This window comes from Bombina bombina, chromosome 1 (genome assembly GCF_027579735.1).
Source record: "Bombina bombina isolate aBomBom1 chromosome 1, aBomBom1.pri, whole genome shotgun sequence".
Classification (NCBI taxonomy): Eukaryota; Metazoa; Chordata; class Amphibia; order Anura; family Bombinatoridae; genus Bombina; species Bombina bombina.
Genome location: NC_069499.1, coordinates 932,733,519 through 932,752,924, shown reverse-complemented (window position 1 = coordinate 932,752,924; position 19,406 = coordinate 932,733,519). Strand labels below are relative to the sequence as shown.

Below are 19,406 nucleotides of genomic sequence, written 5' to 3'. Positions count from 1 at the left end.
ACATAACTTCACTGGGACTACTCACACTGTACACACACCGGATACTGTCTAAGAGCAAGCTGAGGGAATAAAATACTGCTCGCAGAGTCGCAGAAACTAGGTCTGCTGAATCATTCTGAGTTAGCTACGATTAAACCAACACAAAGGGGAGAGAGAGAATTAGAGTTTACACTAAAATGTTTAGAATTTATTTACACAGATTTTAATATTATAAAGCTAATATAACACTGACAATATAAATCGCTGAATTTAAACTTTAACTTTCAAAAGTACTATACATTGGAAAAAAAATTGCTTATTTCGTCTCCCCCCTACTCTAGATAAAATGCAACGGTCCGATGATTTCTTTCATGTGGTTCATGTAGCTTTTTAAACAGGGGGAAAAAACTACAAGTCCCAGAAACATATCAGTCAGCAGTATCATGATGATGGCAAGTGGCAGAATTGCTGGAAGCAGCGTTCATTCTGGTAACATATCAGTAACCCACAACATTCCCATGAAGGTGCTGATCAGACCTATCCCATCAGTACTTGAAGAGACCAAAGTGGAGAGTCTCATGGAGACAATACAGGTATGACATATACTTAGCATCAGCAATAACACACTCTGGAAGTAAGCTGGGCAGACTTTTAAAGGGACAGCCAACGCCAGAATTTTTACTATTTAAAAAGATAGATAATCCCATTATTATCCATTCCCCAGTTTTGCATAACTAACACTGTTATATTAAAGGGATAGTAAACTCAAAAAATATATATATTTAAAAAAAAAAAAAAACGCCATTAAAGGAACAGTAAACCCAACATTTTTCTTTCATGATTACTGTAGAGAATACAATTTTAAACAACATTCAAATTTACTTCTATTATCTAATTTGCTTCATTCTTTAGATATCCTTTGTTAAAAAAAATAGCAATGCACATGAGTGAGCCAATCACAGGAGGCATCTATGTGCAGCCACCAATCAGCAGCTACTGAGCCTATCTAGATATGCTTTTCAGCAAAGCATATCAAGAGAATAAAGCAAATGAGATAATAAAAGTAAATTAGAAAGTTGTTCAAAATTGTATGTTCTTTCTAAATCATGAAAGAAAAATGTTGGGTTTACTGTTCCTTTAAGTATTATAAATATTTACAATAAGTACCTATTTAACCTTTTAACGCCGTTATGCCGTTCTATTCCATCATAATTACACTGGGCTTTAGTGCCGTTATGACGAAATAGAACATCATAACCTTGTGCTGTCCTAAAGCCAACTGCGCTTCCGATGATGTGATCGCGGTCTGGAGGGCGTGCCTAGCGTCACAGGGACGCCCCCCTGACCTGATCCCATCATTGAAATCTTGCGATCGCTTGCACGATCGCAGGATTTCAATTTGTTTCCGATGTAGACAAGTTAACCCTGTCCTCAAAGGGTTAAAGTTTCCTGTCCTTTTCTTGGTATTTCTAATAAATAATTCCATATATTGCCAACCCCAGTTTTTCCTCATTATGTATACCCTATAAAGATGTTCTACCTAGGTAGAAACATCATGGTGACCCGCATGTACATTTACCATATTTTCTGAGTAACGCATGCGCATCTTGGTTCCCCTCAGTCTATTCTTCTGTGGCACGTCATCAAAAAGCAGGGATTGTGATGTAGTCATTGGTGGGCGTGGCGCACCAGAGCGCTGAAGATTCACGGAGCTTGCCAGCTCCCCTCAGGATTACTCTCAGCCATCAAACCAACAAAAGTGACTCCGGACTTCATATAGAAAAAACGACTTACTTATAACAAAAAAGCCATAAGAAATACTTTTTAGATGAAGTCCCGAGTCACTTTTGTGGGTTCGATGGCTGAGAATAATGCTGAGGGAAGCCGGGCTAGCTCCATGAATCTTCAGCGCTCTGGTGTTTGACGGCTGGGGGAAGCTGGGCTAGCATGGAGGCTAATGTGATAATTTGTTATGTTCCAAAAAATTGGACTCCTTATTTTGATAGAAAAATCGCCTTCAGCCAGCCTGGCTATGAATATTAAAATGTAATGGGCAGAACTGCGTCCCTATTGGATGGGGCACGGGAAATCATTTTACATAAACCCTGCCTATTTTTATGGGAGGTCGTTGATGCTCATTTTACACAAATTAAAAAGTTAAATTAAACATAAATATAAGCTTCGTTTCAGGAAAAGGGTGATTTATTTTATAACATATATTTATATAATTATAATAATTACCTATTTTTTTAATATTTTACAAAGATTTCTAACCCTTTAATATACTTTTTACCTCTGTGATTACTGTGTATCTAAGACTCTGAAGACTGCCCTCTTATTTTTTTTTGAAGGCGGCCTTCAAGGGCTTATAAATTAGCAAAGGAGCCTACCTAAATTTAGCTTTCAACAAAGAATACAAAGCAAATTTGATGATAAAAGTAAATTGGAAAGTTGTTTAAAATTGCATGCCCTATCTGAATCATGAAAGTTTTCACTAGACTGTTTCTTTAAACCTATAGCTGGCTTTAATTCCTTAACGACTAGCGCCATACCCTGTACAACGCTGCCGCGATCTCGCTTGCGCTATTTCTGCATGCCCCACGAGTGGGGCAGTGCAGTAATAAACGGGCAGAGATACAGATGCTGGTGGTGGGGATTAGAGGGTAGGGATATAATCTTGGAGAGTGGAGGGAGCATTTTTACTACAGAAAAAAATGTTTGTTTTTTAATAATTTAAAAAACATTTTTATAGCAAACTAGGTACTTTTTGCCAGTACTTAAGATGGGGGTGGCAGGTGAGGGAGGGAAGAGAGCTGTTTGAGAGGGATCAGGTAGGGATCAGGGGGTGGCAGATGGGAGGGTAATCTCTACACTAAAGCTAAAATTAACCTTACAAGCTACCTGATTAACCCCTTTACTGCTGGGAATAATAAAAGTGTGGTGCGCTGCTGTAATTAGCGGCCTTCAAATTACCAAAAAGCAACGCCAAAGCCATATATGTCTGCTATTTCTGAACAAAGGGGATCCCAGAGAAGCATTTGCAACCATTTGTACCATGATTGCACAAGCTCTTTGTAAATAACTTCAGTGAGAAACCTAAAGTTTGTGAAAAAGTGAAAAAAAATTTTTTATTTGATCGCATTTGGCTGTAAGGTGGCATGAAATATACCAAAATGGGCCTAGATCAATGGCTTTCAAAGCTGTCCTCAGGCCTCCCTAACAGGCCACATTTTGCGGATAACCGAACTAGATCATAGATAAAATATTCAGCTAATAAGTAACCATGATTATTTTACCTGATCTCCTCTAAGGTAATCTTGGAAACCTGGCCTGTTGGGGAGGTCTGAGGAAAGGTTTGAAAACCAGTGGCCTAGATCAATACTTTGGGTTGTCTACTAAAAAAAAATATAGTTTTGATAGGTAAATTTTAAAAAAGGCTCTTTTTCTGTTTAAATGTAGATACTCTAGTTAAAGGGATAGTAAAGTCAAAATTAAACTTTTGTGATGGTAGAACATTCAATTTTAAGTAACTTTCCAATTTACTTATTTCATCTATTTTGTTCTCTTGGTACCCTTTGTTGAAAAGTATATCTAGTTAGGCTCAGAAGCAGCAATGCAGTAATGGGAGCTATATGCTGATTATTGGCTGCTCATATATGCCTCTTGTCAATGGCTCACATATTTGTTCAGCTAGCTCCCAGTAGTGCATTGCTGCTCCTTTAACAAAGAGAATGAAGCAAATTTGATAATAGAAGACAATTGTAAAATTGTTTAAAATGTTATCCTCTATCTGAATCATGAAAGAAAATGTTTGGGTTTCATGCCCCTTTAACCCCTTCACTAAAAATAGAGCCTTGTTTTTTTATGTACCTGTCAAAACTATATATATATATATTTTAAAGGGATATGAAACCCAATATTTTTCTTTCATGATTTAGATAGAGCATGCAAATTTAAGCAACTTTCTAATTGACTTCTATTATCAAATTATCTTCGTTCTCTTGGTATCTTTGTTGAAAAACTGGTATGTAAGCTCAGGAGTGTGCACGTGTCTGGACTGGAGCACTATATGGCAGTAGTTTTGCAAGTATTGTATTCCATATGCAAGAGCACTAGATGGTAGCACTATTTCCTTCCATGACACCTACCTAGGTATCTCTTCAACACAGAATACTATGGGAACAAAGCAAATTTGATAATAGAAGCACAATGGAATCCTATGCACTGTCTGAATCGCAAAATAATTTTCTGGGCTTTCATATCTCTTTAAGTAGACAAACGAAGGTTTTGATCTAGGCCCATTTCGGTATTTCATGCCACCATTTCACTGCTAAATGCAATCACATTAAAAAAAAAAAAAAATCTTTAACTTTTTTACAAACTTTGGGTTTCTCACTGAAATTATTTACAAACCGCTTGTGAAATCATGGCACAAATTATTGTAAAAGCTTTTCTGGGATCCACTTTGTTCAGAATTAGCAGACTTATATGGCTTTCTCATTGGTTTTTGGTAATTGGAATGCTGCTATAAGCAGCAGTGCACCACACTTCTATTATTCCCGGCAGTGAAGGAGTTAATCAGGTAGCTTATAAGGTTAATTTTAGCTGTAGTGTAGAGATTACCCTCCCACCTGATTCCTCACAAACAGCTCTCTTCCCTCCCTAACCCCCCACTTGTCATCACCATGTTAGATACTGGCAGACAGTGTGCCAGTATGCAGTTTTTGGTTTATATATACAGTATATATCTCCTATATTATAAAAGGCCAAGTATGTTTGTCCGGCGCAGTCATGTGCAGTAGAGACTACTTTGTCCGGCGCAGTCATGTGCAGTAGAGGGGTTAATAGTTTTATTTAGTGGTAGCGATGTGGGAGGCCGGAGGTTTAGGGGGTTGATAACTTTATTATAGTGGCGGGCAATGTCGGAGAGTGGCGGATTAAGGGTTGTATATATTTAAATAGTGTTGGCGAATGTGGCTGGGCGACAGATTAGGGGTTATTAAGTTTATTTAATAGTCGCGATTTGGTTGGGCAGCCGATTAGGAGTTAATAAACTTTAAATAGTGTTTGCGATACAGGAGGACAGCAGTTTAGGGGTTTAATAGGTCGTTTATGGGTGTTAGTGTACTTTGTAAACAGTTTAGTTATGAGTGTTGTGAAACATTTTTGTTTTTCAAAATCCATTACTTCTGCTCTAAGATGGCGGTATGGATCGTGTCGATATAGGCTGTATGCATTTTTGCCGGACCGCATGACCTGTAATACCGGCGCTATGAAAATCCCACACAAAAACGTCATTTTTTTTTTTGAGTGCGGAATGGACGTTACGTTACAGGCTAAAATGCTTGCTTTACAGCTATACCGACATGACTCGTAATATCTGTTCCTCGGCTTTTACAGCTGGAATGCCATTTTTTTTCAGGGTTAAAAGCCAGTACCGCACACTATGTAATGTAGCCATATGTTTTTTTAAACCCCCTGCAAAGAGGTAAAACACAAAGATAAGTCCCACTCAAAAGCAAAAGGCAATGCAGCTTCCGAGCAGGAAATCACCAGTGATTACTTTAGCAGCTATTTGCAACTAGTACTCCTGATTTTGTCACCTGCCGTTTATTGCTCTGGACCTGCTGTGCTTTTTACTTCTGAGCAGAACTTTACCTATGTGTTTAACCAATGTTGTGGGGATTATGCGACAAACAATAGTTTGATAATTATCACCATGTTAACTGCTTTATTTGTGCCGTTTTTAGGAGGTAACAATTTCCAGCTTCAGTGGTATTAACGGTAAAAGTATTTTAGAATTGTAATCACAGTAAAAGCACACTGACAATACCGGTAGTAGTTAAGAAATGATCTCCCGAAAACAAGCAGAAGATTGTGACCAACAGAATAGTTTACCTAGGATCAGTATGCATAAATGACAGCTTTACGTTTCTAGAAAGTCCTTATTGTCTGAAACGAAGCTAGATAAATAGTAAAACGCAACAAAAATGTACTGAGATAGGGACCGTTTAAGGAACCATAAATAAACCAAGACGCCTAAACTCGATGATTAACATCAGTTAAAAAATATATTATAGGGACGCATTTCAGTCAGAATTCCTTGTGACACTGCAGTAACCCAGACTACCACTTCTTAAAGGGACACTAAACCTACATTTTTTCCTAAATGATTCAGCTACAGTAGGCATTTTTAAGCAACTTTCTTATTTACTCCTATTATCAATTTTCTGCGTTCTCTTGCTATCTTTATTTAAAAAGTAGGAATATAAAGCTTAGGAGCCGGTCCATTTTTGGTTCAGATCCTGGGTTACGCTTGCTTATTGGTGGTTTAAGGTAGCCACCAATAAGCAAGCTCTATCCAGGGTGCTGAACTTAAAATGGGCTGGCTCTCATGCTTTACATTCCTGCTTTTTAAATAAAGATAGCAAGAGAACGAATAAAAATTGATAATAGGAGTAAATTAGAAAGTTGCTTAAAGGGATAGTAAACCACAATTTTCTTTTATGATTCAGATAGAACATACAATTTTAAACAACTTTCCAATTTACTTCTATTATCAAATTTGCTTCATTCTCTTGTTATCCATTGCTGAAGGGACAGCATTGCACTGCTGGCAGCTAGCTGAACACATCTAGTTAGCCAATCTCATGAGACAAATGTGTGCAGGGCGCCAATCAGCAGCTAGCTCCCACTAGTGTAAGATATGTGCGTATTCTTTTTTCTGCAAGGAATACCAAGAGAACGAAGCACATTTGAAAATAGAGGTGAATTTAAAAGTCTCTTAAAATGGCATGCTCTGTCTGAATCATGAAAGAAAAAAATAATGGGTTTAGTATCCCTTTAAACCTTCCCTATATCTTGCATGGGACAATCTAACAACGGTATTCTAACCAATAAGAAAAACAGTAGTAGCTTTTTGCAAATTATTTTGGCCTTTAAAGGGACAGTAAACACCTTGAAATTTTCATATAAATTGCGTAGTTGTGTGCAATAAAACTTTGTTATATACTGCCATAATTTATTTTGCCCCTTTTTCAAGTAATTTAGCTCTTAAAAAGTGTGGATTTTCAAATTCCCTGTTGCCTTCTCAAGGCCAACCATGCTACATATCTATCCCTACTTGATTTTAACTGATAACAACAACAAAACTAAGATTATCACCTTGACTAGCCTTGTAGTCTGAAGACTCAAGTCCGTATTGGCTCCTTCAATTAAGGCAAATGGTGGTTGGATTTTGGCTATTAAAAAAACTATTTCAATAAAAATGATGTTGTTTTAAAAATGTTTAGACTTGGCAGATATGTTATTCTATAGCAAGACAACAGAAACGCCTTGTAATTAGAAGGAATTTACTTTCCCTTTAAAATTAACATTGTTCACCTGTTAAAAACATATTTTTTCTATTTTAAATTGCATTCCTTACCTGTTTGTGCAGCCTTTTTAATGCTGAACTGCTTGCAGTTCACGTTATTAAACATAATGGGCTAGACTACAAGTGGAGTGCAATCAATACCGCAGGGTGCATTATCTTTGTGAGTTATTCTTTGTGCAAGGTCACGCAAATCTATTATTACAAGTGTATAGTTAAAAATGATAACATGCATCTTGACACACCTGAAACTTTATTAGTGCACCCTATACTTTTAAGGAATAGTGCAACTAGTGCTATTAGAATGCAATCCAAAATACAGCTGTAAAATTAAAAGCTACATGACCTTTAAAGTCGTCAATCCCCGGCCTTAATCTTATAACCATTATAAGTTAAAATAATAACATAAATAAAAGAGTTACACACAGCCTTGGTATAAAATGTGGCCGCAGCCATTTTATTAACAACACAATTTAAATATTGAGTAATAATTATTTTTCAAACATTTTTTCACAGAACATACCTGATGTTCATAAATAACATTATGACAAATAAAACATAAACCACAGCGGTGCTAGTTCCCAAACCCACAAAAACAAGATGGCCGTTATTCAACAACTGGACTCAGCTATATCCCTGTTGAGTCCGTCCAAGTACACCTAAACTTTAATAGGGAACCCCTTGCCCCTATAAAACCAGTTGTCCACTCACCCCATGGAGAGGCAACTACTTAAAATCCTCCAAATCACTTGGCCATATTGCGTACCATATTTGTCTGGGAACTAGCACCCCCGCCTTGCTGCGACAAACACGAACAAGGAAGGAAAACAAAGATTAGGGAGGGAGGAGGGAGCACTTTCTAGAAAGGTTTGATAATTATTCTGATGACAGATTCTCCCGCTCTTTCTTTAAATGCGTAACAGCACGTGCTAAGCCCGCCCCCCTACAGTAAATAACCAATCACACCCAAGGCCTAATTCCTCCCACGGTCAATTCCCCTTCCCGTTACTTCGAACTCCCAGGGGTTCCCTGACCTTTAAAGTCGTCAATCCCCGGCCTTAATCTTATAACCATTATAAGTTAAAATAATAACATAAATAAAAGAGTTACACACAGCCTTGGTATAAAATGTGGCCGCAGCCATTTTATTAACAACACAATTTAAATATTGAGTAATAATTATTTTTCAAACATTTTCAAACATTTTTTCACAGAACATATCTGATGTTCATAAATAACATTACTGACAAATAAAACATAAACCACAGCGGTGCTAGTTCCCAAACCCACAAAAACAAGATGGCCGTTATTCAACAACTGGACTCAGCTATATCCCTGTTGAGTCCGTCCAAGTACACCTAAACTTTAATAGGGAACCCCTTGCCCTATAAAACCAGTTGTCCACTCACCCCATGGAGAGGCAACTACTTAAAATCCTCCAAATCACTTGGCCATATTGCGTACCATATTTGTCTGGGAACTAGCACCCCCGCCACCGACTGGACTGACCGAACAGCCCAGTCCCGCCAAACCCAATATTTTTCCCAAAGCTTCTTTTATATCGAAAATAAATAGCTGCAGCCCAAATTGGTTAAAATGAACACCATCTTTTAAGTAAAATTCCTCAGCCCCATCTACTTCGAAATCTGGGTGGAAAACTACCCCTCCGCCCAACCTCTTAACAAAAGAGCTAATTATTTTGTTAATTTTTTTACGACTCTTTTCTAGCCTATCATAATCCCTCGCTGATCTCCAAACCAACCTAGGAGTAATCTGTGACCAAATTATTTTGATTTCGGGATAGAGTTCCTTTATGTTGCCCAGATCTCTTTTGATTCTTCTAACTAGTTCCTTTTGAGGAATCATACCTAAATCATTTCCCCCAAATGCACTATCAAAACCTGGGGACGAGGAAACATTCTGCCAAAATCTAGAAACAACGGAAAAAAAGAGTTCCCAGCACATCCCCCTAATCCCAAACCATTTGACCTCCCATTGATCCACAGGACACCCAAGCTGAAGCCGCCCATTTTCTTACTGGCCTCAGCATTGGCCCAGTATATAAACGAATGCCCCATCACCCATACGATCTTTACACCTAAAATAAGAGAAAAAGGAGTGTTCAGGATGATTACAACTCAAACATTCCAAAACATACATTCTATTCAGGGTTTTTTTTTTTTTTTTTTTTTTTTTTTTTTTTTTATATCCTTAAATCAGGCCTAACATAAGATTTATAACGACTTGAACCCCATCTACCAATCTTTTTAACTATATCCTCTCCTGAGACCTAAACAGCTGCGGCTTCAGTAGCAGCTCCAATCCGGAAAGAATCGAGATCCAAACTCTAAAGGATTAAGACCCAATAAAACAATTGAACCTCTTAAAATGGCTCTAAATTGATATTGTGATAAAAAGAACCGTCCTGAATGAACCAACAAAGGGCCATCCTGCAAAGGCCGTATGGACCCATAACAGCATCTATTACCTGACAGTGGACATATTTCACCACCACTAGGGAATAGCACTAGTTCTTGCCTTTCCCATATATGTCCGTTTTACTATTTCTCAGTAATATTTCTACTCTGTTATCATTCCATATTACATCTTCTTTTTGTAAACCACCTGAAAACTTTTTTGCTAGGGCTTACCAATTCCCGAAAACTCTAAATGCCCCAAAAAAAGGCCAATACAAAGGCCGTTCTAATAATATTTAATTCAAATCTTGATGCACAAATCTCTGCTAATACCACCCAAATTTTTTGAAGTAAAGAAAATGTATAGGTCTTCTCTTATCTCTACCTTTGTCTTTTTCTTCAAGCTTTAAGAACTGACGGACCCAAAAAAACCTTTGTAACATCAGACAAACCTAATTAAGCGAAATCCTCAAAAGCAAGGGCCGCCAATTTTCTTTCCATATTAGATGGTGACAAACCCACATTTCCACCAATGCCACATCCATTCCAATAAGCAACCCGTGACATCATCATACCCTTCTTTAATTTCTATTGACATAACCACATTTCCCCATTCCTTCCCAAACTGATACATAGGACGTCCAAGTACCTGGAGCCAAAGATTTTTTAATTATTCAGCCAATCCTCCGTCCAAGCTTCCAAAGTTGGACGGGAAACGTCGCTCCAACTACGTCCGCCTGAGGCGCCAACTCTCGAAAGCGAGACCACTGTGAACGAGATAAAGAATCTGCTATCAAATTAAGCTTACCAGGGATATGTTTTGCCCTGACGAAAACATTCATACTTAAACATTTCAGGACTAGCACTCTTAATAAACGCAAAACTGGTAATGATGATACAGATAAAGAATTAATAGCAGAAACAACACCCATATTATCTGTATGAAACAATATGGATTTATTCATCAAATCCACTTCCCACACAAACAGAGCCACCAGAATAGGAAATAGCTCAAGGAAAACTAGGTTCTTGGTTAAACCTAAATTGACCCACTCTTGAGGCCACACTTCAGCACACCAATGCCCTTGAAAATAAGCCCCGAAACCAACACCCCCAGCTGCATCAGTTATCAAATCCAAATCAACATTAGAGACCCTAGCTTCCATGAATATTGCAACACCATTAAAATTTTTAAGGAATTCAAACCAAACTTTCAAATCATCCTTGTGACCTTTTTTTAATCCTTACAAAATGATGAGGCTTACTAACACCAGACGTAGCCAATGACATTCTTCTAGAAAAAACTTCTACCAATAGGAATGATTCTGCAAGCTAAATTCAACTTTCCAAGTAAAGATTGCATTTTTCTCAAAGTCACCTTACGGACCGCCAAAAATTGCTGAATCATTTCTGACAAATCCACAATCTTTTCCAGAGGTAGCCTACATTCCATACTTTCAGAATCACTTGTAATACCCAGAAATTTAAGGGCCGTAACTGGCCCTCAGATTTTTCCATTGCAATAGGAACCCCCAAAATCAGATGCCATTGAATAAAAACAATCCCTTAATTTCAAACAAACGTCCGACATCATGTGGACCAACAAAAAGAAAATCATCCAGATAATGAACTACTGACGAAAATCCAGACCTGAATTTAACAACCCATTCCAAAAATGAACTAAAGCATTCAAACAGAGAACAAGAAATAGAACAACCCATCGGGAGACATAAGTCAATGTAGAGAGAACCCTCAAAAACAGCAACCCAACAATAATGTGAAGAAGGATGAACTGGAAGTAACCGAAAAGCCGCCTCAATATCTACTTTAGCCATTAAGCGAATTGCCCAGCCTCTCTAACCAAACTTAACCGCCATGTCAAATGATGTATATAAGACACAGACGATAATTCATCCGGAATATCATCATTAACAGATCCACCTTTGGACATGATAAGTGGTGAATTAACGAAATTTACCCAGGCTCTTTCTTAGGAACCACTCCTAAAGGAGAAATACGCAAATGGGGGATAGGAGATATTTTAAAAGGACCTGCCATTCGACCCAAAGAAACCTCCTTCTCAAGCTTACTCCTAACAACCTCAGGCCATTCCCTAGCAGACTTAAGGTTACCCCTGTAATGAACAACGCCTCCAGAAGATGGAATTCTGAAACCAAACTCAAAGCCGATGTAAGCAACAACAAGGCCTTATCACCACAACCTTTCTGTTTAGCGTAAAGTACGAGCCACAGCTCCATCCCGCTTAGCTCACCTCGGAGGTTAAATCCCTTTTTCAGGGAGCTCCCTGGGTTCCCTCCCAATTTGTTCTTTTTGAAACATTACTGGAAGGGTGGGATCCACCACACCCAGAGCATTCGTGTCTGAATTTACCTGATGCTCCCCCATTTACAGAACTTTTCATTGAAAGCAAAACAGAAACCTTTTTTGGCTGTTGCCGACGAACCGTTTTGAAGAGATCCCGCCGGCACTCCCCCCCTCGAAAGGGCTGCGAAGACCTTACGGAGTCATCACTTTTAGCCATAGACCCATATCACGATCATCCCATTTCATCTCAGGCTTAACCGACAAACGTTGTCTCAAATTGTTCATCATAATACCACAAGCCATACACCATATGTTCTTCTGAGCAGCTGCCACATTTCATCTAAATAACAAACGAGAGGGCGCCCTCCCTTGATCAGGGAACTTAACAGAAAATACACTAGCAATAAATAACAAAAGCCTGGAACCAGTTAGTAAATGTTTTTGGTAATTTTCTGTAACATCTTTTCCTTTCTCTCCTGCTTCCTTCTTGGCCGAATCCTTTTTTGAGTCTTCAGGTATCTCAAAAGACTGATCAAGAGGAAGGAGGGAAAATAATCAATATAATCTCTCTGTATATCTTTTCTCTTAACTCTACCGTCAAATGCATGCCCAAAGGCCCAATAGAACACAAACAAGACCTGGCCAAAGCCGTGTCAGCAATCTTCAGCTCAGGACCCCCATCATTTTTATTATCAACATTAGTCCCTTTTTGCTGAGATAAACCGACCATTTGAGATTGAGGTACTGACCCCTACATCCTTTATTCCCACACCACCAATCCCTAATACCCCTATTTTGGTTAGCCAATTCTGTGGGAACCCATGAATTGGCGACTTCCCCCCGTGACTTTTGCTCCTTTCTAATTTGGCTAACAAGTCCCTTAAACCTGCTACAAACAGTTATAGATAAGGGATCAGCATGCACACCAACTGTATCAACCCCCACACTCAGATTCACAACACCAGATCCCCTCATTACCTGTACTCGAGTCCTGAGGCACTGCAGACTGAACCCTTTGAGATGCAGCCGTAACCTTCTCTGGTATTCTGGAAACCAGTAGCCCTGGGATCCGTGTTAGTCATTAAATTGCTGCCCTTTTTTCCCGTCTGTAAAAAAGAAACATTGTGACAAACCCCCAGAAGGTGCCCAAATTCCAATGCCCCTACTAGCTGTTGACATACCCCAACCTACTATCCACTGAAACACCCTTACCCTGATGAGGACCTCAAACCCTTCTCCCCCTTAAATCCCCATACCTCTTGCGTTGTCTACCTCTACCTTGTATTCTCCCAATCCCAGACCTGTTTGGACGTTGAACAGAGTTAACCGAGCTATGAAATGTATTATTAATACTCTGACCCCATCATGCCCCTGAAGACCAAAAATTAAAATTGTTGGCCGTACTCGCCCTTGTTTCTTCTCCCCTCCTTGCATTAAAACGTTCCACCCCTGGAACGCCGTCCTCAATATCCAGCCCTGATATTTTCCGTTCAAGATTCCCTGAAGGCCATAAGCCTCCCCACTTAGGCCGTCATTTCCCACCATTAAAAGACCCTGGAATTTCTCCAGGCCGTGACCCAGGTTTCCTTCCATCTAAAAGAAAAACATCATTAGTGACAGGTAAATTTTTAATTACTTCAACATTCCTATCCCTCGAATTTCTTAACTCGCCCTTTAAAACTGGTTCACCCGTGACCCTGACTGACGTATTAAAACTGGCTATAGTGTTAACTACAATTGGGAGAAGGGAGGAATAAAATCCTCCTCAGCAGAATCTAAATATAAATCTAATTCTACCACACCGTTATCAACCTCGGTATCATGATGACTATCGCTGGCTTCAGGCCTTTCCCACCCCTCTCAGTCTAACACTACGATAAGCCTGATCTTCGTATTATTGCAAGGTCTTAAAAACTGAGCCGACTTAGAAACATTTATGTAACTGATCTGAAACTGCCCATGAGGTTATTTCAATCCGGCCCTGATACAATCAAACCCTCACCTTTCTTTTTCACTTTAGGGCTACCTAAACTACATATACTCGCTTGTTCATTAACCCCTCACCACAGAAAATAGGCATCGGCAGGCCGTCCACTTTTACTGAGCTTGCTTTTTCCCTCTAATTACTACTTTCCTGGCCTAAATTGGCCGTCTTACCCTTAGGCAAAGAATCACCCTTCATTACAGGCTCAGTGATTGTTCCGTAATGGAACAAGTGTCCCCGGACTGCGTCACATTATCAGCAAACTCCGCTCCGGTCTGCCGACTTCCGGAAGCTTCGAACTTGACTTCTTCCTCACAGACGCCTTTAACCCCCGGACCTGGGGCTGGATTTTCTTGCCCGAGCCGCTATTACCCCCTTCAGCATCCGGATCAGAACGAACTGGTAGGCCTCGAACGCCTCGATGTTTTCGGAGCCACCCTCCACGATATCCACTCTGGTTCGACGACCCGGGCTAAGCAATGGACGTAATTTTTCTTCGAGCCAGGTAGGGCCCATTTTTGCCAGCTTCCAACTTAAGTTGGTCAAAAATCGCATCAAAATGCCGACATCGCAGAATTACTAAACTGACAAGCACAGCACTTTCTAGAAAGTTTTGATAATTATTCTGATGGACAGATTCTCCCGCTCTTTCTTTAAATGCGTACAGCACGAGCTAAGCCCGCCCCCCTACAGTAAATAACCAATCACACCCAAGGCCCTAATTCCTCCCACGGTCAATTCCCCTTCCCGTTACTTCGAACATCCCAGGGGGTTCCCTGAAGAATTCCAGTACTTGTGATTCATGGTTTAGCGATATGATCATGAATTGTACACTCACTACCATTGAAGTCAAGTAGGTGAGGAATTTAAGTGCACCCTCACTATTCGACACTAAGATGTTAGTGTTCTAAACTATTGCTTGATTGATTTAATTTTTTTTTTTTAAAGGGACATGATACACAAATGTTGAAGCATTTGAAAGTGATGCAGCTTAGCTGTAAAAAGCTGACTAGAAAATATCAACTGGACATCTCTATGTAAAAAATTATGATATTTACCTCAAAATTTCCCTTACTAGCCACATCCCATTGTAAAGGGATTTTCAACAGCCAATCAGGTTGCTAGTCCCAGGACTTGCTAAGGGAGCATGCATCTGGCAATGTGGCAGGCACAGTTCATGTTATTTTCCTATTCAGTTTAAGGAAGTTTACTATGAAATCTTGCAAGAATTCAGTGAAAATCTCATGAGATCACAGTAAAGCAAAGCATGAACTCAGCACTATCTGATGCTGATTGGCTATTGTTTTTTGGTTGTTTTTTTTAACCTGCAGCTGGATAGTAGCTAAAAGATAACTGTTCACTGATCACTTACTATTGTGAGATGAAAAAAGTTTGAGGTAAAATATCTTCCTTTTTTTACTACTAGAGATGTTCAGGTGATGTTTTCTTGTCAGCTTTTTACAGTTATACTGACTCATTTTAAAGTGATTTAGCATATAGTATTTTGTCCCCTTTAACTGACTCCAAAAATAAAAGCTGCTATTGTTTGTGCCAGAGCGATGTTAACGCACAATAGTGCTAGTATTTTTGCTCTCCATTTGTAATCTAGTTTTTTGTTTGTTTTTGTTTTAAAAGTACAAAAATCTGCTGAAATCACTGTTTACACTATACAGCATATATACAAATCATATAACTGCTAGCAGAATGTATGTTATTTTATACATAAGACTTATAAAATGTGTATGTGAATCATGCACTTTAATTTTGACTTTACTAATAGCGCCAATGTCATAAATTGATTTAAAAAAAAAAAAGAAGTGAAATCAACTTCTTGTCAGTCATTATCAATACTAAATCAGTAGCTGCCATGTTTTAACTTTAGCTTCAGTTCTGTAAAAATCAGTGACATTTTTTTGATTTAACCACACTTGAAAATCTGTTTCTTTTAGCGTTTGTTTTTTCATACTTTGAATGACATTTTCTTATTTCATTCTCTAATTCAATGGCAGTTCTTTTTTATTCATTAGAATTACTTTGAAATCGATGTTTAAAAATGGCAAGTTGTGATGCTGTTGGTGTGTGTGTGTGTGTGGGATGTGTGACTGTGTATGTGTGTGGGGGCTGTGTGTATGTGTGTGTGTGTGCGCTAACTCAATCTGATTGGAATGGGACTTGCTAAATGTGTATACACTGAATAAAGATATAGGGGCCGATTTACAAATGTCTGTCCGACATGATACGCTGTAGTGTATCATGTCTGACAGACATCGCTGCCGCTATCAGAGGGTGTCAATCAACTCAATCGTATAGGATCAGGTGGATTGAAGACCACAGACTCAGAGGCAGCGGACTAGTTGTGGAGCAGTGGTCTAAAGACCGCTGCTTCATAACTGCTGATTCCGGCGAGCCTGAATGCTCGTATAGAAACAGGGGCAACAAGCTCCATTCTGAGCCTTGATAATTCAGCCCCATAGTGTCATCCTGTTAGTTTATCAGAAAGAAGTTCGTTCCTTTTCATCGTATGTTACATTTCTGCATTTACTGTACTATTTGTTTACAGAGAAAGAACACAACATTTTTTTTTTATACATTAAAGGGACATTAAACTTTTTTTTTTTCTTTTATGATTCAGATCAGAGCATGCAATTTTAAATGTTTTAAATGTATTTCTATTATCAAATGTGACTTTGTCCCTCTTTGTATCTTTTGTTGAAAAGTATACATAGGAAGACTCAGAAGCTCCTGAATGGTGGCTGCACATATTTGCCTTTTGTCATTGGTGCTTAGCTAGCTCCCAGTTGTGTAATACTGCTTCTTCAGCAAAGGATACCCAAGATAATGAAGCATATTAGATAATAGAAGTAAATTGGAAAGCTGTTTAAAATTCTATTCTCTATCTGAATCCATGAAAGAAAAAATGGGGGTTTTGTGTCCCTTTATGAGATTTCTTTCTAATAGCAACAATAATATACCCTAATACTATCAATACCTTTTTAACAGTCTAAGAATCATAAAACTGATATGACTGACACCGTTCTAAATTTCATGGAGATGGCTTTTCTCACATTTGTGACATCCATTGTTGAGGTTTAAAGGGATACTGAACCCAAATTTGTTCTTTCATGATACAGATAGAGCATCACAGTTTTAAGCAACTTTCTAACTTACCTCCCTATTATCAATTTTCTTCGTTCTATTGGTATCTTTATTTGAAAAGCGAGGAATGTAAGCTTACCGAGATGGCACATCTCTGGATAGCATTTGCTGATTGATGGCTGCATTTAGCCACCAATCAGCAAGCCCTACCCAGTTCTGACTATCCTGAAGGAACAAGAGGTGGAGGTGGCGACAGTACTAAAAATTCTCTTTTACAATATATATTTTATTTTTCTCATTACAACAGAAGGATGAAGAGTTGGTGCCACCAATTGATGTTCTCTGGATTAAAGGAAGGAATGGAGGGGACTATTACTACTCCTTTGGCGGGTGCCATCGATATGCTGCACACCAGAGACCTAAACAAGGAAACCATTACAGCCAAAATTATCCAATCATCAGTCAGTGACTTGCGCACCCTACTTGGGTTCCAGTACCCCTGACCTACTGTAAAGATCATAAAGAACTTGCACTCGTACTCTGAGTTAGAAAGAGTTTGTTGGGCACGAAAAAGGATTTTTTGTTTCTAATCTAAACAATGAAGTGGCTCATTTAGAAAAAAAAAACATTTGCAAAGAAAAATGAGTTATTACTTTCTTACTAGTTTATCAGTGAGCAAGAAATATAATGTTTTTGTATCTTTTTTTTTAATTGCTACACCAATATAAACATCCCAGTATATAAAGGGCATTGACATAAGTCTCATAGAGAGACAAAACGTTATCTGGCAACAGACTATACCAATATTGAGGAAATCTGTGTAGCTGATGAGAGTTCTTTTCCAGTTAGCTACTGCTACTACAGCAAGCAGCCTATTGGTTCTTAGGTTTTAAAAAAACAAGCAGTAATTTGCCGACCTACTTAGAGTCTGTAAGTTAACACGTGTCCTTGTCAACTAGTGGTACTTGAATTCTTAGTAAAATAAAAAAGTCTTGATTGAGAGTGAGGAGATTAGAGCACAGGATTCGGGTTTTATTCAGTGGCTCTCTGCTCAGGACACAACGTGCAGATGGACCAAACCAAATTAAAAAAAAAGAGTGCAAAATTCACTTAAACTGTCCTCTCCCGGTTTAACCTTGTTTTTATCTAATTCTACGCATCTGACTCACTAAAGAATGGAAAGATAAGTGAACCCCCTGCATAGAATATGATTGAAGCTGGAAAAAGAGAGACCTCTTAGTGAACTGTGCCCAGAAATTTTAGCATTATTATTATTAATCTGATAGTTGAGAGCGACACATTTAAAGAGATACTAAGCCCAATTTTTTCTTTTCTTATGATTCAGACAGAGCATGCAATTTTAAGCAACTTTCTAATTTACTCCTATTATCAATTTTTTCTTCGTTCTCTTGGTATCTTTATTAGAAAAAGCAAAAATCTAAGCTTAGGAGCCAGCCCCCATTTTTGGTTTAGCACCTGGGTAGTGCTTGTGGATTGGCGGTTAAATGTAGCCACCAATCAGCAAGCGCTACCCAGGGTTCTGAACCAAAAATGGCCAGCTACCTAAGCTTAGATTCCTTCTATTTTAAATAAAGATACCAAGAGAACAAAGACAAATGATAATAGGAGTAAATTTGCTTAAAATTGCATGCTCTGTCTTGAATCATGAAAGAAAAATTTGGGTTTTAGTATCCCTTTAAAGTGAAAGTCCATTTTGAGGAATTAGTGCCCGGTTTTTTAATAAACCTATTAAAAACAAGGGCACTTTAATTCATCAAAATTGACATTTCACTGTTTTCTTCAAAAACTTAATTTTAATCCTGAATGCCGCTCCAGCAATTCTCTCGGCGTGTCGGAAGCCTCTGCAGACGTAAAAAATGACTGAATCAAGCTTCCTCCAATCACAGCTTCCCCCCCACCGGGGGAATCTTGGCCTGATGCACGATGTGATTGGAGGAAGCCGGATTCGTCATTTTGAACCCGACGAAGACGGCTTGCGACGGGCGGAGAAGTGCTGGAACGGCTGCCAGGATTAAAAGGTTAGTTTTTGAAGAAAACATGAAATGTAAATTTTGATGAATTAAAGTGCCCTTGTTTTTATAGGTTTATTAAAAACGCGGGCACTAATTCCATCAAAATGGACCTTCACTTTAAGGGATGTCGAAGAAATGTAAACAATAAATGTGGTTGAGAGGAGTAAATAAGAAGAGACTGTCGATTGAACAGATAGGAG

The 19,406-nt window shown here is 38.7% G+C and overlaps 1 protein-coding gene across 1 annotated transcript; it reads left to right on the top strand.

Moving 5' to 3' along the window:
* The first annotated feature begins 369 nt into the window (after positions 1-369).
* SRXN1 (sulfiredoxin 1) lies at positions 370-17,815 on the top strand. Its single transcript, XM_053692957.1, is given in 4 exon segments — positions 370-572; positions 17,481-17,591; positions 17,593-17,652; positions 17,654-17,815. Coding segments are annotated over 4 exon segments (354 nt in total). The 5' UTR covers positions 370-422; the 3' UTR covers positions 17,687-17,815.
* Positions 17,816-19,406: the final 1,591 nt, after the last annotated feature.